This window comes from Glycine max, chromosome 6, assembly GCF_000004515.6.
Source record: "Glycine max cultivar Williams 82 chromosome 6, Glycine_max_v4.0, whole genome shotgun sequence".
Lineage (NCBI taxonomy): Eukaryota > Viridiplantae > Streptophyta > Magnoliopsida > Fabales > Fabaceae > Glycine > Glycine max.
The window spans coordinates 7,597,424-7,618,299 of NC_038242.2; the positions used below are offsets into that span (position 1 = coordinate 7,597,424).

At 31.8% G+C, this 20,876-nt stretch overlaps 3 protein-coding genes across 5 annotated transcripts; 1 reads left to right on the forward strand and 2 right to left on the reverse strand.

The window, feature by feature from the left end:
• Positions 1-2,562: 2,562 nt before the first annotated feature.
• Positions 2,563-6,096, reverse strand: LOC100779415 (protein YABBY 8). 3 transcript variants are annotated; one of them, XM_006581444.4, is made up of 8 exons: positions 5,761-6,096; positions 5,351-5,392; positions 5,109-5,243; positions 4,737-4,863; positions 4,572-4,620; positions 4,420-4,495; positions 4,043-4,150; positions 2,563-2,944 (listed from the first exon to the last, which is right to left on the reverse strand). In XM_006581444.4, exons 2-8 carry the CDS (start codon positions 5,351-5,353, stop codon positions 2,867-2,869), a joined length of 576 nt encoding a protein of 191 aa, XP_006581507.1. In that variant the 5' UTR covers positions 5,354-5,392; positions 5,761-6,096; the 3' UTR covers positions 2,563-2,866. The 3 variants fall into 3 exon arrangements, with proteins under 3 accessions (XP_006581507.1, XP_006581506.1, NP_001344732.1); XM_006581443.4 differs by lacking the exon at positions 5,761-6,096 and adding an exon at positions 5,593-5,689; NM_001357803.1 differs by lacking the exon at positions 5,761-6,096 and having other exon boundaries at positions 2,574-2,944; positions 5,351-5,574.
• A 4,106-nt stretch (positions 6,097-10,202) lies between these two features.
• Positions 10,203-15,696, forward strand: LOC100779955 (kinesin-like protein KIN-4C). The gene is made up of 12 exons (XM_003526500.5): positions 10,203-10,502; positions 10,887-11,003; positions 11,093-11,209; positions 11,311-11,391; positions 11,608-11,679; positions 11,799-11,892; positions 11,992-12,023; positions 12,969-13,042; positions 14,046-14,108; positions 14,233-14,377; positions 14,503-14,943; positions 15,051-15,696. The coding sequence occupies exons 1-12, from the start codon at positions 10,377-10,379 to the stop codon at positions 15,339-15,341; spliced, it is 1,653 nt and encodes a 550-aa protein (XP_003526548.2). The 5' UTR covers positions 10,203-10,376; the 3' UTR covers positions 15,342-15,696.
• A 1,764-nt stretch (positions 15,697-17,460) lies between these two features.
• LOC100780483 (argininosuccinate lyase, chloroplastic) lies at positions 17,461-20,700 on the reverse strand. Its single transcript, XM_003526501.5, has 6 exons — positions 20,273-20,700; positions 19,820-20,200; positions 19,545-19,693; positions 19,149-19,440; positions 18,845-19,009; positions 17,461-18,042 (listed from the first exon to the last, which is right to left on the reverse strand). Exons 1-6 carry the CDS (start codon positions 20,585-20,587, stop codon positions 17,794-17,796), a joined length of 1,551 nt encoding a protein of 516 aa, XP_003526549.1. The 5' UTR covers positions 20,588-20,700; the 3' UTR covers positions 17,461-17,793.
• Positions 20,701-20,876: the final 176 nt, after the last annotated feature.

The following is a 20,876-nucleotide window of genomic DNA, read 5'->3' on the forward strand; positions in this document are numbered from 1 at the left end:
ACTGTTTCTTTGAATGATTTTTGTGAGATTGAATAAACATTTAAATCAATGTATGTTTTTATTAAAAAGTTTTTATATAAATCATTTATCCATTATATTTTATGAGGAATGACGAGTGAAAATTGAAGACCATATTATCTTACTTTTTGTCTTTTATCATTATTTTTTTTTTGCAAGTATCACTCTACTATTTTTTTTCTTCATTTTATTATTATGTTATTATATGTTTTGATATAATATTATTTATTTTATTCTTCATGTTTATGTATGAAAGGATACTTTGAACATGTTATCGACCATCATCAAGACAAAAAATTTAACTCTTTTAGATTGGAAAGGTATAATGTGGATCCATATTCATCATTGATAAAAAAAATTAAGTTTGTTTAAATTTTTATTTTTAGTGTTTTTTATATTTATATTTTGATTTTAGGTCTAATTTTTTCTTTAAATAATTTTTGTGAAATTGAATAAATATTTAAATTAATATCATGTTTTTATTAGAAGGTTCTTACATCAATCATCTTTCATTTTATCTTTCATTATTTTATCTTTTTTCTTTGCAAGAATCGTTTGTTTTTTCTTCTTCTTCTTCATTTTAGTGTTATGCTATTATAAGTTTTAATTATTATTATTGTTCAGGTTTTTTTATATATGTTTCATGTTTTTTCCTTTGTAACTATTGTACTTATTAGAAATCTTAGTTTTACATTATATTTGTTCAAGAAGTCACAAAGAGATTCTATTATTATGATAATTTTTATTTTTTTATCAATCATATTTTAAATAATTCTCTTACAAATTTTTATTTTTCCTACTCAAATCAATTGTCGAATGATAATTTTTAACTATCAATTGACTAATTTATTTTATTTAAAATACATGCTATCAGTGTAAATAATTTAATAATTATCATTAACTCAGTCAATTTCATAATAATCTTTTTAGTTTTGAAATATATGCTAAAAATTAAAATAAATAATTTAATTAATTAATTTGATAATAAACATTACATAATATTAATAATAATAATAACAATAATAATAGTAATAATACAACCGTTATTTATAAAGGTCAATCATAAGAAATTACAATTTAATATCCTTATACACTTAAACCATTAAAGATAATAAACATCAATTAAATATTATTAATTTGAGAGAGGTAATGTATGCAACAATATAATTATTATTACAAAGAAAAAGATAAAATGTAATAGTTAATAACATATTAAAAATTAATAATAAATAAAAATAATTGGTGACATCTTTCATAAGTTATTAAATATGTCAAAAAGAATAGTGAAAATTTGAAACATATAATTACTTTTATAAATAACTTGAAAATTAGTATGCAATGAAAATAAAACTAAAACTAAGGAAAAATAAATAATAATAATAATAATAATATTTATTATTATTATTAAATTGAGATTATTTAATTTATATTACGTCAAAGTGAGGTTAATTAATTAAAATTTCAAAACTTTAAAAATATTACACAAAACTAATATATTTAAAATAATTAAAATTATAGTTTTAAAAATAATCAACGATCATATCTATTTAATACAATTCATACTATTTCAACAAATTTAAAAAATATTTCAATTTTTATCATAAATGTACACTCTAATTTAAATACATATTGTATATTATATATATAAAATTTATTATTCTTTAACTTCTATGTTTCATATTGATATTGCATTACTATTATTACTTGGAGAAAAAAAAATTATAATGAAATTCAAAAGACTTAATAAATTTAAAGAAAACATGTGTTCATTAAAAATATAGTATTTAACATTATTTTTTAATTTTAATATTTACATATTTGCTTCACTACTAAAAACATTTAAATGAATATTTTATTTATGTACATTTATTTTTCAAAATATATTGCATTATCATAATTACTTGAATGAACAAAACAATAAATTTTAATATACTTAATTTTTAAGATAAAATTAACTCAATTAAAAATATAATTAATCAAATTATTGTATAAAATATTTAGAAATTATTGTATTTATTTATATAAAAAACTAAATATATATATATAATTTTAAAAAACTCGTGCAACGCACATTCAAAGTCTAATTGTATAAGTTGTTGAGGAAAAGGCTGAAAGGAAAAGTTGTTGAGAAATTTGAATAAAAGGATTTTTTTTATTTACCAATTTCAATTGATATCCCATAAATTATAAGCCTTAAATTTCCAGCTCAAAGTTGTTGATGTAACATATCATTGAACATAATTTATAATAGAAAGTCTTAAATTTTCATATTTCAACTGATATCCCACTTGCATTGATTGTTACTCCACTTGTCCCAAACGCATTTTGTGTACTATTACGTGACTAGCGACTACAGATAAAGATAATCTTGCTCCTAAATTAATAATTAGGAGTAGGTTGAACCTAATTTCGAGGGAATTAAAATCACTAGAAAATCAGATTCTGTAGTAATATGATGTGATGCATGTTTATCTATCACGAAAATCTGTAGCCATCATCTGTTACCTTGCCCTTAATAACATGCACAGAGTTTGAGAATTAACATCAAGGAACACTTAACAAATGAACATTTATGAAAACCAAAAACATAAAAACAAAAGAAAGAACATTTGTGGTCCTGAAGACTAGTTAAAGGAACTGGTATGCTGGAAAGGAAAGGTGTCAGATAAAAGTATCAATTGTAAAGCACTTCCTAAAGTCTCAAATTGTCAGCTCTCAAGTCTCAACCCTACTTAATTCGTTTTCATTACCAAGAGCATCTTTTCTTAATTAGGAAAATGATTTAGTGGAAACCATAAAGACAGAAAATAGTAATATAGCTAGTTATGTCACATATGCTGAGCTTTCTTCATTCAAACTGTGTCGTTTCCAAGATGGAATTTCTTGGCACCTTTCTTCCACGGAAACCTTGAACTTCTTCATTGACCTGAAAAAAGTTTTACACATGAAGTGACACACTCATTACAATGGTGAATTACTATAGAAAGAAGAGTAGGCTTAAAGTAGTATGGGAAGTACATCTACATTACTCCAGAAAAGTTGACACAAATTAAGGGCAGTGCCAGGAAATTGACTAGCTACAGACATTACATTACAAGAATACCAAGATTGTAATTTTGTGTTAGTGTTACCGGGTTGTCTTATTTACTTTTAGTGTCATTGCTACTTTAGGTCCTCTTTTGTCAAATTTCATCTTGTCTCATTATTCTAGCACGTAGTAAATCTTTAATGGGAGCTCTACATTTTTTGAGAACACCATGTTAATCAACATCAAATACTGATTATAATTTTTTGAGAATCTACACTAATTTCTAATAATGGTTTAATGAATGGAGCCTACTTCTATTTTTCTCGTGATATAAAAGAAAGGGACATGCAATACTATTACTGACTATAAATTTAAATTTTTTTAGAATCTACAATAATTTCTAATAATGGTTTAATGTCTCAATGTCACATTGATTGGCCATGACCACGAGGATAAGTCTTTGCCATTGAATGAATGAAGCCTACTTCTATTTTTCCTGTGATATAAAGAAAGGGACATGCAATACTAAAGATAGATGCACACGGTGCCAAACAATGGCGGATGTACATTATGTGTAATGGGGGAAATTTTCTCCACAAAGTAATTTTTTTTATTTGAATATATTGAATAAATATTTTTTTATTCTCATAAAAAATAAATATTGTCTCCACAAGATAATTTTTTTAATAAGATGAATATGAATAACTGTAAAAGATAAAAAAAGAATAAATTGATATTAATTTTACCTACTTATCCTTTTAAATTTTACTATTTTTAATTTGTTATTATCATTTTCAATAAAACTTATATAATTTTTTGTTTGAGAAAATATTAGATTATTTTTTCTCTAAAAAAATATCTAAATCTTCCAATTGTGCCAAACCAAAGAATCTCCTACTAATAACAAGTTTTAATCAGTAATCTGTTTGTGTTATAAGATAACCTTCTGTCTTAAATAAAGAAATTTCCGAATTATTCAAATAATTATGCTCTTACCTCAGCATCAGCAGGGTCCACTAGTGAGTCAAGATCAACAAGTTTTTCTGTCTGGCTACACCTCTCTTCATCTCCTTTGCACCACTGAGTTTGGGGGAAATTGGCCCACTGAAAATGACAAAATTTTTTAAGATAAAACTTAAGAAAATTACCTTCTTCTTTATCCAATAATTTTACCAATCTTATAAAAGGTCTATTTGAATAGGTCTATTTGAATATAAGCTAGATGTGCTTTTGAGAGCTCCTCTCCTAAAAATATAAAACTTTTTTTAGTAAAGAAGTTCTCAAGAACACTTCTAATCTTGTATCCAAACAAGTTTAAAGACCGTCTAATATGTAAATAAGTTGAATTAATAACTTAAAAAATTGGACTTTACATTTTTTGCAGCTGTACTAAAAGCTTCCTTGTGGGTCATTTCAGGATTTTCAGCCTTTAGCCTTTTAATCTCCTCCCTGCAGTAAACTAATACTCATTAAAATTCAAAAAAGTTTAACTAGTTCTATACAAACCTGTTTATTGAATCATTACTTGATGAAGCAGTTATAAGCTGATGGTGTTCGCTGTCTCTTCTCTGGGGCTGTATACAATCCATGCATAAAAAAAAATTATGAGGAAACTGTATGAGTGCACAAAACTTGCTTCAAACTCAATAATAACTCATCTCATTCTTAAAGTAACTATTGCCTTACATACGTTTATTCACAACATGATGACTCATTGGAATTATATCCTCTTCCTCACAATCAGAATAGGTCATCATGGATGCACTGTGACTGTTCAAAGTCTTGTTAGCATCTTCTTCTGGACTACTTTCTTTTGGCTGGAGAGCGGAGACAATCACAAATGCATTTTGAGTTAAAAATCCAATAAATGATAAAAACACCTAGCTACCTAATTAAAAATAAGGACATATAAGGTTAATTGGGTGATTAAGAGAAATTAACCATTAACATTTGTCGATAAAATTAAAAATAAACTAACTAAAAATAAGTATGTGGGTCATTGGACTCACTTGAACAACACAAAGGAAATAAACATAGAAATTGAAAGGTAATAACTTATCACCTCAAGATGACTAAGAGATGCTAAGAGGTGGAAAGGGATAAAAGAAGCTTTCAACATATTAACAGAAAGGAGGTTTGTGCAGTGCCCGCATCTTACTGTCACCACCATCGACAAACTGCTGCATGGAACACTTACCTGCATCTCATAGTTGAATTGAAAACAGAAAAAAAAAATGAAATACGGAAAGTGGAATTAAAAAATAGAAACCACATGAACTCAAACAAGTGCAAAGAGTTCATTACCATTAAAATAGTGTTACAGAATCCACATTGTATGTAACATATCTGTTCCGGAAGATCAAAAAGACGGGTCAGTGTAGACATTGGTGTCTATATGTCTGAATTAATTTGTGAGAGTGTGTGTGTGTTATAGTGGAAGAAAAAGAAGAGATAGAGAGATGAAGGTGTAGTAGCTCTTTTGACACAAGCTAGGAAGCATTTATATATAGTTGAAGATGGACACTCATAATCAATCATCATCTTACTTTAATGATTTGTGGAATGGGGTGCTTAAGGTGGTTTTCATTGCCGGATAGCACTCCAACAACATTGACGTTAAGGATGGGGAGAGTTTAATTATTTTTTTTTCAAGTCTTGTCTAGGGCGTCAAATTACAGCCACACCCTTCAGAAGAGGGTTTATGATAATTTTACCTATTTGCATGAACATTAGTTATCACTGGCAATTTCTTCTCCAAAGGGTTGCAGTGGCCCAAAGTTCTCATGGTGCTTTGCAGAATGACAAAAGTACTAGTTTGTTTCAAGTGTTGTTTTCTCTTTTATTGACACTGCTATACCTCTCCAAGCCCTCTCTCTGTCCAAGATGAAAATGAAAGTGCAGAAAAAGTTTCCATTGTTGAGGGAAGTGTGAGTTTCCACAAAGGCACAAAGAGAGGGCAATGAGGCATCTTATGGATTTGTCTTTCCTGAATGACAGCAAAAGAAATTGACCAATGAAAGAGGATGCTCCCCTCTTTCTGTGCTCTCTCTTGGCATTTGTCACTTCCCATCTATTTTTGTTTCACTTTGAGCTAAGATTCTGTATTAACCACGTATTGATTTCATTCAAGCTTTTTCTGCTGTTTCTTTAACTCCCTTCCATGTGACAGCACATGAATTTAACTTAGAGTTTCCTAGAATAAAGGGTCAAGTAGTCATTCACCAAAATGAAACACTAATATAAACGAGATTTTAAATAGCAGTCGCAATTGCTATTTCATTACATTATTTGATATTGTAGAAAATTGTAGACAAATATGGTCACAATCACAATTGCATTGCGATTGTGGACAACCTAAAAACCTTAAAGTTGCAGCCAAAATTATAGTCGGAGACCAGTTTTTAAAAACTTTAATAAATACTGTATACTATGTACCTTGAAATATCAATAGACTTTGGAAGTGCAAGGTGGAAAACTAATTATCAGGATATTGACAAAGATTTTTTTGGTAAATAGGAGATTGACAAAGAATTGATTCAACATATCTCAAAATGGATTAGATTTTGTTTCATGAAATTCAATGCATTTTAATAAGAAAATTGCCCTTACAACGTTATTGCAGACAACTAACTTTGGTAAACCTATTCCTGTAGGCCTAGTCTTACATGTGGGGTGACAAGGACTAGTTTTTTTTTTTTTTCCACAAAGAACAGACTTTTTGAAAATCTTTATATGTAGTCATCAATGGCCATGTTCTACAAGCAAAATGAACGGAAGCTGTGTGGTAGGTAGGAAGAATGAAGATATGCTTCTCTTATATATAGCAATAGCTGCATTATTTTTTAAGCCAATTTTTTAATTAACCTATAGAGATGTTTTTGTCTCCTTGTAATTATAGTCTCATTTTTTCTTAGCACCCTACCCTCTATAGTTTACTTTTTGGCCTTTTCTGCCTTAAAGATTTTGTCTCAAGGCAATCTTGTTTGTTTTCTGTTCATTCATTGCATTTACATGCACTCACTCTAACTTTAAGTTGATTTGTAACTCACCACTATGAGTTTTGGCAAACCTTTTTCGTGGAAATGGAACGAATCCACAGAATAAAATGATTTAATTATACATCTCATGAAAAGTTTGGGGTTCTGATTTCCCAAAAAAGCAGCAATATTTTGCTATCAAGGTTGCCTTTTATTTTGTACTAGTTCATTATTGCGCATAAGGAATGCTTGGAGCCCTTGACACACGGAAACTTTTACTTTCTAAATGAACCTGCAGTGAAAACTAATTAAGCGTAAAGCTAAGCACCATTTTCATGGCATGAAAGCAAGAGAGTAAATTGAGCTTTTTAGCATGCGCACACATGCATCAGAACCGAAAAGGGTATCTCATAATTGTGGGGATGTAGTAGTTAAACATCAAGAAAGGGACCAAGTATTTGAAGTCTTGAAATTTGAACTAAAATGAGTGAGTCAAATATCAGATCATTAAACCTTGTAGTGATACGATGAGGTGTCATTGTTGTCCATTGAAGTCGGATCGAAAGTTTCCACCTACTCCTTACTTTCATTCAGAAAGAGATTTGGTTCAATGATAGTGTGGTTGTGCTTTAGACGGGTTAGAATATACATGGACAATGCTGTAAATTAATACTACTATCTTATTTACGGCAAAAGATTCTCACAATTCACATCCCCACAAAATTAGGATAATAATAGTTTTAGGTTTTTATTTGAAAAATATAAAATCTTTTAATTTCTGCTAAAAAATAAAATATTTTTGTATAAAAATTTAAATAAATAGTATAAATACCGAAACAATTTAAAAATAATAATGTGATAATAAAAGATAAATTTTATTAAAATAAACAGTATACTGTTAAATAAAGTAATAAATGAGGGATTTTGTTTAAGTGTTAAGAGTAAAAATTTATAGAAAAGAAAGTAACAATAATTTATAAGCTATATATACTTAAGTAACATGTGAAAAAATATTATAAGTTAGTGAGGTAAATTTGTTACTGAATAGTTTTATTTCGTTTTTTTTTTTTTTACAGAAAATACTTTTTATTTTAGTTAAACAACCTTATAAATTTCTTAAATTAATTATAAATGAATTAAAATTGACTTACCAAATACACTTATAAATGGTTAAAAATGTTATTAAAATCAATTTTATCCTTTAAAATTATAATTTGTCTCTTTTAAAGCGAGAGATACATTTTAGAAGACAAAATACACTTATAAATATTGATTACAAAATTAAGGTTTAACTATAATTTTAACCTTTTTAATTTTGACTATATACATTTTAATCTTCTAAGCCTCTTTTGAGTAAGTTAAGTCTATTAATTTTTAAAATCAAATAAATTTACCAAAAATTATAAGCACGAGTAGTTCAATAATTAAATCACTTAACCAAAATTTACGGTTAAATCTCTGGCTTGGACATAGAGTGGGAGGGGAATCACACCTCCTAGTTATATATATACAAAATCAAATAAAATTGGTTCCCCCATTTTTTACCCATCTAGTACTTTCAATTTCCTTTTTATCAAGCATTTGAGATTTTATGATTTTCTATATGAAAAGACTTTAAAGTTTAGAACTCGGAAATTTATAGAAATTTGAAAAACTTTAAACAAATTTGTAAAATACCATTTCAGGAGGGAAAATTGAGTGTTTTTTTTAATATATTTTTAGTGAAATTTAATATTTTCATTAATGAGCTTTCACCAAAAGTATTAAGAGATTTTAATTGAGAACAATCATGAAAACGTTGAGTAGAAAGATAATTCAAGGGATTTAAATAAAAAATAATGAAGAAATTGAATTTGTTTAAATTCAAAAATCAAGAAAATGATTGGTTTAAAAAATTGAAGAATCAAAATCACACATAATTTAAATTCAAAACCAAAAGTATCATTGAACTTGAAATTAAAAATAAAGAAGAAGATAAACACTCTCAAACAATTCCCCCCCCCCCCCCCCCCCCCCCCTAAAAAAACAGTTGAAATCTTAAAATTTTAACTATTTTAAACATAAACATGCTCTTGATATAATCCAGCGCGTGAATTAACTAATATTAAAACTGATAAAACAAGATAAACCTAATAGTTGGACTAAAAAAAATGATCTTACAAAACTTAGTCAATATGATCTAATTTAAGGTATTGCACAAGTCAAATCATATATAGACTTAAATTTAAGGAGACCTATTTTAACATGTTATTTTTAAAAAAATCATATAAATTTAGTAAAAAAAAAGCAAAATGAGTCATATTTGACCCAATTCACATCCCATTGATCTTCAAATAGATTTTTAAAGAGATAAATATTGCTTCTTTCAACTCAAAGTACCTTCCTTGTGCTTGTGTAACTCATGCGTGTAAGGAGCTTGGTGAGTTTTAGGACAATGGAGAGAATAGAGCAAGGAGAGGAAGAGGAAGATGAAGTGAAGAAGAGAAATGGACTTTCTACTGTAAAGAAAAATAAATAAAAAGAGAGGAGGGATGAATTTTCATGTCTTTTTGGTTTTTTTTTTTTAAAAGATGGGAGCTTTTTTTGTGTGTAAACTAAACGAGTTATTTCAAAAGATTTAATAAAAATTGACCTCATGACTACATCACATTGATGGATATGATGACATAGTAACTGCAGCAAATAAATAAATAAAAATATCAGCCGCAAAAAATATGATGACATAGTAAAATAGTTTAATCTTATTAGAGATTTGTATGAAAATATTTTACACTATTAATATGTATATAAATTAAGCTCTTATCAAATTAAATTAAAAATAATGAAAATTTTCATTTAAAATATAAAGTTAGTAAAAATAAATGTAAAAAACATTTTTTTATATATTTATTTTAAAAAGCATTTTACTTATTTGAAAAAAAGTTTAAGAAAATATATTAATTATACACTATAGTAATAGTACTATACCATACTAAGACAAGATATTCATCATTTTAGAAAAAATAATAATATAGTTAATATATTAATTTAAAAGGCATTTTCCCTTTTCAGATTTTATTCTTAAGACACATTGTACTTCAACAAAATACTGGTGTTTACAGAAAATAGCACAAATATACGAAAGGGTATAATGCAGATTTCGGACAAAGAAAATTTGAATCAAGCAGGTTTCGTTTCCCTCCGAACTGCTTCAATTGCGTTGCTTACGTGGCACATCGTGATTGGTTGTTTACTCAACGCAGTAACGTTATAATAGTCGCAGCGAGGGGTGTGTATGATTCGATACTTGTTCGATTTCGCTCTTTCTTTTCAATCTTCATTCTTTCTCATCTTCGATTTCGAAAGAGAGGATCATGAAGAAGACGAATCGCCGATCCAAGCAATCGAGCCCAATCCATACCTCAGCGTCGGACTCGAACGAAAAGCAAATCTACGAGGAGAGGATTCGCGAGCTCGAGGCGGAAAATAAAGCATATAAGGTTAGTTTTGAATTTTATCAACTTTTTGCTGGTTATAGGATCTGATTTCGTAGATATTTATTCATGAGAAGTTGATCGAGTTTAAATTCAGTGTTTGCATTTATTTAGTTTGGTATAGCGTTTATATCAGAATAGGTTTAGGGTTCTGGATTTTGAAATGGAATAATCTATCAGAAGGGAAAAAGCATTTCACTAATTTTAAAATATTTGGAGCTTTGGGAAGTTATTGTTCAAATGATTTTTTGACAATTTTTTTCACTGATTGAGTATGTTGATGTGAGAAGATTTTGATGAACCAGTTATCATTATTGCTGCATGCATACTGCTGTTATATTGAGAGGAAGTAGTCGTTGCTGCTTACTTTGGATGTTGTGTGATTTGCAGACGGAGATTGCTGAACTAAGGCAGCAACGACAGGGGAGTGATTCATCGGCTACTAGGAATGGAGTTGAAAAGCTTAAGAAGGAGTATCTTCAGAAGCTGAACTTGCTCGAAGATCAGGTAAACATTTGTTTGTGGTGTCAGTAGAATGAAAATGATTCTTTTTAGTTGGTGAGGCCATGACTTGTTTCAATATCATGCTGTTGCAGGTTACTGAATTGAAGATGAAACTTGGTACTCGGTCCCAGTTTTCAACTCAAAGGAAAAAAGTCGATGAATCAACTAAACAGTTGCAATTCGATATTCAAAATTTGAAGGCTCAAAAGGTGGCATTACTTGTGTGGATGATTTTTTTTAGTGCTGTTTTAGTTCTTATCCGTCCCTCTTTTGCTTTGGGTATCAAATAAACTTTTGTGTTTCTATACAGGTTCAACTGCAATGTAAGATCAAATTAGAATCTGTGCAATTTCGATTATGCAAGGCCCTACTTGAAAAAGAGGTTCTTCAGGTATCCACTTAGTTACACTCTCTTGTGTCTAAGATTTTGAATGATTATGATTTCATTGATGAAAATAATTGTTTGTTTTTTAAGTGGAAGACCGGTGAGGTATATATTTGGTAAACATAGCAATTGTTGTTTACAGATCTAGCTGCTGTTTATAGTATAAATCTCCTTTCCTGTTAGCATTTTTATCTTATGGAATATTTGTTCATGTAACATTAGCTTAAGAAAGAGGGAAGGAGGAATGAAGTCAAGACCCAAAGTTTGCTGGCTTCAAATGATAGGCTTAAAATGGTTGGTTCATTGTATTTTCCTCAATGCGTTCCATGTCCTTTTATTTCTTTTGGTTGTAGCTATCTGCCTATTGTTTTTCTCACAGCGTGACCACTTTTCTCTCTATTTCTTTGCATCAGGTTTTACAGCGGAAGACAGAGGAAGCTTCTGCTGCTACTAAACGTCTACAAGACATGATAACAGCACGAAAAGCTGTATCACATAGATCAACTGGTTAGAAGACCCGAATACCTGTTACATTTGAATTTTTATTTGATTTGTGTTTGCCCCACTACATTTTATTGCCACTTCTTTCTGCTGGTTCTCATGCAGGTGCTAGAAGTAGAAATGGTCAATTAATTCTGGTAATTTTAAATCAATTCAAAATTGTTGATTGCTTGTAGATTAAATTTTTTAGATTTTGGTATTATTTAAATTTGACACCCACTTTACTAGTTTTCCTGAAGCTTGTTCATGGGTCCATTTCTAGGATATCTGTTGAATGAGTGCTATATGGTTCATAAGTTGTGCTGAATAATGACATCTTTTACCTCCTACTCATTTCCTTACAACTTTGGCTTAATCTTGCTCATAGAACCTTACAAGAGGCACATTATTAGTTTTCCTGAAGCTTGTTCATGGGTCATTTTCTAGGATTGTATTTGACTGAGTGCTATGTGTTTCATAAGTTGTGCTGAATTATGACTTTTTGCCTCCTACTTATTCCCTTAGGTTGAATCTTGCTCATAGATCCTTTACTACGACGTCTTTATTTGATCTGTTATTAAGGTTCAATTGAGTTACCACTAGTTATGACTTCTTACTCCTTCCCCTAGACAAACTAAGAAGCAAGGAAAGAGGAGCTTTATAAGATTTCAGATCTGTTATCCACTACAACTCTAACTCCTAACTTAGGAACGACCTAGCTACCTTAAATAATTTAAAGTAAATCCGAGATTGGATAGAGATAGGCCAAGCCTGGATTGAATGCATCTCTCCTGTAATGGGTTCATGGCTTGTGTTGGAGATTGTATCAATAATGCTATTTTCACCATGCTCTAAATTTGATGTTATCCATGTTGGAGATTGTATCAATATGTCCTTCACTTTCATATAGATTTGGTGCTCTGAATTTGTACTGTTTATGGTCTAGTGCAGATATTTTATTTTTTTTTATTGTTTGAACTTAATCAGGGGTTGCTTCCATTGAAAATGTATATTGAATGGGTTTGATTACTGTTTTGTAGCAATGGCCTAATTTATATGTTGTCCTAACATACAAAAACAATACTAAAATGTGGCTGGTGCAGGATGCTGAGCAAGAACTAGAAGCCACAACTCAGTTACACAAGTTATGTTCTCAATATGAATCCAAAATGGAAAAGTAAGTCTGATGTCATTCCTATCTTCTCTTCCTTGGCTTATGCTTATGGCCCTTTTTCATGGGTCTTTTAAATGTTCAACTCTGTTGTTCATTTCATATTTTATTAACTTCCCTCACTTGTATTTGTTTATATTTAGTGAGAATGAAATGAAATGCACTTTTAATCTGGAACAATTCATTACTAAATACTGTCTGAAAGCTAATAATAATGGTATGTACTTATATGTATGTTTCTTCTAATGTGGAAATGCATCTTTTTCTATAATTCATGCTATGGTAGGAATGTTTACTTTGAGACACTAAAAACTGAGCAACAGTAGCTTTTAGAACTGCTTGAAGGCTACCATAAGTGTGTCAGATTTTACAAGCCTGGAATTTGATCCTATGACACTAATGTTGGCATATATTTTGCTTTGAAATGTCAAGTGTATTATAGACTTGCAGCAACTCGGTTGGAGGTGCCATTTTTTTAATCTTCTATTTCATTATGTGGCTCCGTATTTCTCTCTTCTTAGATTTGAGGTATTAGTTTCTTGCCCATTTGATTTTTTATCCAATTGAAAATTTGAAACAAGGTGATTGATGAGGGATCAACATTGTATTCATCCAGTCCACTTTTCCAACACCGAGTCCTTGTGATTTCAGTTTGGGGGAGGAGCATCCATTAATAAATATTCCTAACTCTATGCTGTTCCTTCCTATTTCTCTGAGCCATATAATAATGCATCAATAGTTCAAAGTTTTCTGATTATATGATTTGTGAGACAATCTTTTTCATGTCTAATTTTTCCAAGCATTCCAGTATCTATTGAGTGTTTTATTAGTGTATGCATTGCATGGGCAGTATTGAACATGAGGATTTTGGATTGATGTTAACAAAACTGTATAATTTGGTTATGTCGCACAATATAACAGCTTGCTTGCTAGAGTATCCTTGTCACTGTCAATATGTTTTGTGAAATGCATATTAAGTTCTCCAATTCTAACAATTTGGCATGACCAGGATGGCTGGAGAGATTTCACAGCTGAAGGAAGAAAATGAGATCCTTAGGCAGGAAAAATTAGGGTGAAAACTGTTACTCAATTTCCTTTTGCAATGTTGAATACTTGAATTCTATCAGCTTGCAGTACCATATAGCTCACTCACTAATTTAATATTTTGTTTCAACTCTGTTCTTTGTTACTTCAAGGTCTCAGCTACAGGAGGTAGACTGTGACAGTCAGGAGAAAGATTCTGATATCCAAGATTTAAAGGAACAAATGAACAGTCTTGGTTCTCTACTTAGAGAATTACAATCGAGGAAGGAGAAGCTTGATTTCAAGGATAAGAAGCAGGTTTTGGGCCATTGACATCAAATTGGATCTGTATTAGGAATAGCATGTTTCAAAATTAAAACAATATTTAGTATGAACAATTCTCTTTTAAAAATTATTAAATAACACTGTCATCTTCTAATCAGGGGGACCTGGGTCTGTTTCTTCTCTCTGAAGAGAGCAATGACAAGATAAAAATGAATACACCCGAAATGGGCAGTGCAAGTGAGAATAGTGTTAAGAGGGAGAGAACAAGTGAAGGGATTTGCTGCTCATGCAGTAAGAAGTCCTTGTGCAAAACTAATAAATGCAAGTGTCGATCCAGTGGAGGGAGCTGCGGAGCATCATGTGGCTGCACACGTTTAAAGTGCACAAATAGGGAACCAAACCAATTAGAAGGAAGTGAACCGCTAAAATCAGGTAATACAGAATGTACTCAAGAGGCTTCCGCTGAAGACAAAGATGGAAGTGTGATTGCTTCTGAATGTGCTAAACTACTCCAGAGTGCACTTGTTCAGAAACCTGCTAGTTGCAAGGACAATCTGGTTCCCAAAAAGAAGCCATTACGTGACATTCAGAACTCAATGGTATTCTACATTCCCAAAGCTCTCACTGCATTTAACCCCACATAATTCTGTTAATGTGTACAGTTTTCCAATTAGCTTACTAATCCCAGGGACAAATTTGATTGCAGGCTAAATTGGATGATCAAAAGCAAGGTAAGAAAAAGAAAGCGCGGAAACCAGTAATTCAGCTAATTACCAATGACCCAATATCTTCCTCTCCAGAAAATAGCAGCAGTATTGAAACTCAGGAAAATAATCCAACGGGGTTGGACAAGGTGGCAAATTCAACTACAGAGAATAATTCTGGCCAAACAAATGAATTTGCCACATCCATTAGTGACGCACCTGGATTTCGTCGTCTAAGAAATCCAACCCGACAAGCAAAATCCGTTGTCGAGAAAGATAACTGTCTCATTTAACAAGACTTGAGTGTGAAGTCTCTTTTTTTAAGGGGAATACCATAAGCAGCTGCAAGCATTCCCCTTTGTTCTTCCTGGGTGTTGAAAATTCATGCCTATGCTGAATTGTCGAGTGTGTTTAGGTTGTTGATTTGGATCTCATTAACTCCATAGCGTGGTTTTCATAGAGGAGTCATAAAAGATAAATTAATACTCAGTTACTTGTCTTTTTCTTGTTTCCCCTCTCTTCTAACGCCCTTATATTTGAAATACGGGCATTTCATTATTTGCTTTCCATCGCTTGAAACGGCGAGTGTAATGATCAAAAACCTTTTGATATCAGTGTCGGAACTCGGAAGTACCTAATTTTGGTTTACATACCAATTATTCCTCGATATCTTAATTTGTATTTACATTTTTTACACAGGCCTAATCATGTTTTAAAGGCTAACTTGTTTTTTTTATCTTTCTATATGATACCTGTAAAATATTTTGTTATGGTTCTTGTTAGTTTGCTTATATTAAGTGCTGGGATCATTTCGAAAAATAATTTTTTAAGGATTAAAAAAAAAGAAGGTACTCCTCCTGTCCTTTTTATAAGAAATACGTTTTAGTATATTATAAGAAACAAGTTTTAGTTACGACGGAAGGTAATATATTATAGGGATTCATTTCTTATATTTTTTTAACTGGGAAAAGGAGAGACACTTCATGTTTCTTTATATTTCTTTGAAAATAAAATATAAAATAAACAGCAGGAAGTTAAATAAAAAATAAGAGTGTGCAATTGAAGAGTAAAACTTTAATTATGATATGGGAAGAATAATGTATGATTGCTTGAAATAAAGATATCTAAAGAAAAGTGAAAATGATAAGAACTTGTCATTATATATTGTGATAAATTAGAAATAAAAGGAAAAAATAAACAAGAAAATTAGACAAGATCAAATAATTGTTTTGTGTGACTAGAAATACAATACAAACAAATTAGAAACCTCTACAAAGCTTATCTTAGACAAATCTGCCCTCAAGGCGTTACAAGTAAAATCAGAACCTACAAAAATGTGAATTTTTTTCGCATGTAATCCATACATAGCGAAGTTATCCACTACATGATTAGTAATTGGCCTCACTTAACACGTGCATCCAAATAATATGCCCATTATGTTTGCATATTTTAATTTATATTTTTTTACTATTAACACAACAACCTTTCTTTAAAGAGAAAGTGATTATAAATTTTAAAACACTAAAATCCTTCATCTTGAAGAGAAAACATTATAGCAAAACTACAAGTTTAATTTGCATAAACTATAAATATAAATATAATTTACATTGTCAAAGAATTAAAAATGACAAAGTATTATACATTAATTATTACAAATATAAAACAAAAAAATAATTATTACAAAAATCAACAAATTAGCATGATAATCTATTATTGAATATATGTAAAAAAAATTGTTAACACTGTCAATGAGTTTTAATTAAACTCTAAAAGTAATAACAAATTATCTCACAATCAAAAGTAAGGCCCATTTTATATCATAAGTCAGCATTCGTGGTTGCTTACATATAGGCTAATATTTGAACAAAAAAAAAAAAGGCTAATACAACCACACTTCACCGGAATCTCCATTTCTTTCATTTTCATTTTACAAGCATTTAGAAAAATAAATAAAATGAAGATAATGTACACTTTATGGATAATAACATTTATTTTCTCCAAAACATAATAAAAGAAATAGAGAAAAAAAATTGAAGATGATCCAAACTCACTTCACCTACCTGTAACTTTTCCATTTTAACATTACTTCAACACAAGTCAAGCTTTGCCCCTTTCCAAATTTAAACCACAAGACAAAATGAAAAAAAAAAAATCTAAATTGTCTTATGCCCCCCTGCAATTTTATGTTTAGTTATTGCTTATAAATCATAATTCAAGAATATAATATAAATAAAAGCGGCAAATTTAATGAGCGCATATCATGCAAAAATGCTGATTATGATATTGATAACAATGCAAATCATGGGTATAATTTACCTTTCCGCTCGATTATATATAATTAACCTTTTTTTTTCAATCAGCACATCAAAGTCGAACGGGTGGTAATGTAAAATGAAAAAAGCTCTTGCCGTCTGGTGGCTAAAGATAACTTTATTTGGTTAAAAGCTACACAAAATTCATTCGGCACGCTGAAAATTACAGTCGAACTGGTGGTAATGTAAAATGCAAAAAGCTCATAGCTTAAGGCATGGCACATTTGATTCTGAAACTACCTATTCAGTAACCCTGACTAATTTGCATATAACAACTGATGTTCTCGCAGACTTCAAATACTCAAAGGTATCATCTTGGTTGATTCCAGAATTACGTGTTGCAGGATCTTTCGCAATGCAGTGAGTTATCATTCAAGTTTTAGGAATTGGTTTCCCTAGCACGATGAGAATTTCATGACAATTAAAGAAACCTTCACTTCATTTCAAGTTTTCTCAGCCAATAATCAAGTTGGCTGGCAACACATGCTGACCCGGTGGAGCCGTAAGAGACAAATTTCTTAATTGCATTTTCTACTCCAAGAAATTCATACACATCCTCCTCAAAGACTGGATTTATACTTCTCAGCTCATCAAGACTTAAGTCTAGCAGTTGGCAGTTCTTCGATGTACATAAAGCAACAGATTTTCCAGCGATATCGTGAGACGTTCTAAATGGCACGCCCTGGAAGGAGAAAGGAGAACAGGAAAGATATAGTTCAAAAATTAGAAGTTCTTAGTAGAAGAGAAAGAATCATCTGATACAGTCGGAACATAAAAGCTACACCAATGAGCAACGAGTCCAGACATATTATGATTTTATGATATACAAGGTTTTGTCACGACAGTCACTATGAACAATGAAAAATGAAGCATGTCTATATTTGCACCCACATGTCAACACTTGCCAAACTAAAACATCTATACATGTTTCGTACTAAAATGTAGAAGACCAGATTGAGCCTGCCAAAGGCCTTACAATTTCCATACAGAGAAAGAGAGGCAGATGGACCTACAACAGAATCCTGATGATGTAGATGTAGAGATGCATGAGTCCTTTTTTAGGGGAAGAGGAGGGGTATTATATCTTTAAAAGAAGAAAACTGGATAGGTTGGTAATAGGAGCATGTACCAAACACAACAGCTGAGTACTGACCATTATGAACATGAAAAGCATTTCACAAAGTAGTTTATTATTGCATTCGGCGTCTGAAACATGTTAGGATCTAAACTTGGTAAACATTTATTTCCTTTTCACTCAATTGGATTTTGGGGATGGGGAGGGAGTAATGTGCTTGATTTTGCTTTCAGTTGAAGCTCGGGGCCACATGGAGTGGGAATTGAGATGAGTTCAAATCCAATCATGGACAGTGACATGCAGATTGCTATTAATTTTCCACCAGATGGACTGTTTTGCTTTCAGTCTCAATTTTTTATTACAAACAGAATGCTTATTGAGAGAAGGCAGATCAGCGAATGTGACTTACCTTATTAACAAGATAATCAGCAAGTGTGGTTGCATCAAGATGACCAGCAGGTAATGCCTTTTGTATTCTTTCCCAATTGAAAGTAATTTTTAGAGCGAATTCTGCTGATACCTCAAGCATCCCCAAAATTGTTTTAACGCTGTCAAATACTGGTTCTTTATCTTCCTACTTCCAGAAAGAAACGTTTTTAATGAATCTCAAAGATAAAATAGTGCAGAAAGAAAATAAATGAATGCAGGAACACACGGACAAACAAGACATGCAAAATGAGAAAAGGTAAACTATTTTTTTATTCTTTAGCCACCTGCAAATCGCGGTTGTAAGCATGAGGAAGTCCTTTGCACAATGTGAGAAGAGTAACAAGATCCCCTATGACTCTGGCAGACTTCCCACGAACAAGTTCCATCGGATCTGGATTCTTTTTCTGAGGCATTATACTACTTCCAGTTGAAACAGAGTCACTTGGTGTGATGAATCCAAATTCCTCCGAAGCCCACAATACCCACTCTTCACCAAGTCGAGAAAGATGCACAGCTGTGATGGCATTAGCAGAAAGAAACTCCAGTACAAAATCTCGGTCTGAAACAGCATCTATACTATTTACATAACAATATAAAAGCAGTTAGCAAGTAAAATGAAGATCTAAAACCAAATACCATGCCAGGCATAATCACACACAAAATAAAATGAAGTGAGATACCTATTCCTCAAAGGAGCCGTAAACCCTAAAGCTTCGGAAGTCATGAATCGATCAATAGGAAGCCCTGTACCAGCCAAGGCACAAGCTCCTAAGGGGCAGAAATTCATCCTAGCCCTACAATCTACCAAACGACCAGCATCACGCTCAATCTGGATAATAAATAATGTCTAAAGTCAAAAAACCAGATGCATGAATGAATAAATTGGATAGTACATACTTTTAACAAGAACAATAATTTTTAGAAAACAAAAACAAAGACTAAATGATGAGCAAACCTCCTCAACATAAGCCAAGAGAAGATGCTGCAGCAAAACCGGCTGCGCGCGCTGCAAGTGAGTATAGCCAGGAACAATGAGGCCCTGATTGTTCAAAGCCAGGGTGATCAGCGAGACCTGGAGCTGCTTCATGCTCAGGAGGATCTTGTCAATGGCGTCCCGACACCAGAGGCGAAAATCCGTCAAGACCTGATCGTTCCGGCTCCGCGCAGTGTGAAGCTTCTTGGCAGGCTCACCGATCAAGTCGGTGAGCGCGGCCTCGATGTTCATGTGCACATCCTCCCTGTCAGCTCTCCAATTGAACTCTCCATTCTCAATGCGCCTCTCTATTTCATCCAATCCTTGGAGAATAGAGTCTCTGTCAATCTCGCTTATCAAACCCTAACAAACAAAGAATAATATTAAGTATTCATGTTCGAATTAGTAGACTGAATGCTTTCGAGGTTACCGAACCTGGTGAGCGAGCATTGAAGCGTGTGCTCTGCTTCCCGTGATGTCTTGTTTGTAGAGCTTCTTGTCGAAGGAGATCGACTCGGTGAACCTCTCCACAACGTCGGTTACGCCCTCCTCGAACCTGCCACCCCAGAGCTTGGCTTCCTTGGGCTGGGCCTGGGCCTGGGCCGGGGCCGGAGATGATCCAATTCTTGGCGTGAAGATGATTCTACGAGAAGGAAATGAGCAGAAGTAGGATGGAGTAGTTCTGGAGAGGGAGGATGACGGAGGTGCTGTAATCAAGCTTGAACACAGCATCCTACCATTTGAAACCATGGCTGATTTTGGATTTTCAGGGTTTTGAAAGAGTAACTGAGCCACTGCGCCACTGTGGGCTTCGTTTAATTTTGTATTGTCTTTAGCTCTCTTATTATGTTAAAGCCTCTTTAGTTACTTTGTATTGTTATATATTTTGACTAGGCTCCGGTCAGGTGGTGGGTTTGTTTGGGAAATGGTGTAGCCAGAGTCTCCATTGTATTTAAATTAATGATTATGATTAATGCTGCCGAGAATCCACATATGTGTAAACGCGTTTGTTTGTGAGAATAAAAATATAAATTTAGTC

Excerpts from the sequence above, each read along its gene's own strand:
- LOC100779415 (NM_001357803.1), bottom strand. The coding sequence starts at position 5,431 with ATGTCTACACTGACCCGTCTTTTTGATCTTCCGGAACAGATATGTTAC. Across the intron at positions 5,244-5,350 it reads TCTGTAACACTATTTTAATG|GTAAGTGTTCCATGCAGCAG; the intron begins GTAATGAACTCT and ends TATGAGATGCAG. Across the intron at positions 2,945-4,042 it reads TGGACCCTGCTGATGCTGAG|GTCAATGAAGAAGTTCAAGG; the intron begins GTAAGAGCATAA and ends AACTTTTTTCAG.
- LOC100779955 (XM_003526500.5), top strand. The coding sequence starts at position 10,377 with ATGAAGAAGACGAATCGCCGATCCAAGCAATCGAGCCCAATCCATACC. Across the intron at positions 11,392-11,607 it reads TTGAAAAAGAGGTTCTTCAG|CTTAAGAAAGAGGGAAGGAG; the intron begins GTATCCACTTAG and ends ATGTAACATTAG. Across the intron at positions 11,680-11,798 it reads CAAATGATAGGCTTAAAATG|GTTTTACAGCGGAAGACAGA; the intron begins GTTGGTTCATTG and ends TCTTTGCATCAG.
- LOC100780483 (XM_003526501.5), bottom strand. The coding sequence starts at position 20,587 with ATGGTTTCAAATGGTAGGATGCTGTGTTCAAGCTTGATTACAGCACCT. Across the intron at positions 19,694-19,819 it reads TCTTGGCTTATGTTGAGGAG|ATTGAGCGTGATGCTGGTCG; the intron begins GTTTGCTCATCA and ends TTTATTATCCAG. Across the intron at positions 19,010-19,148 it reads CTTACAACCGCGATTTGCAG|GAAGATAAAGAACCAGTATT; the intron begins GTGGCTAAAGAA and ends TTCTGGAAGTAG.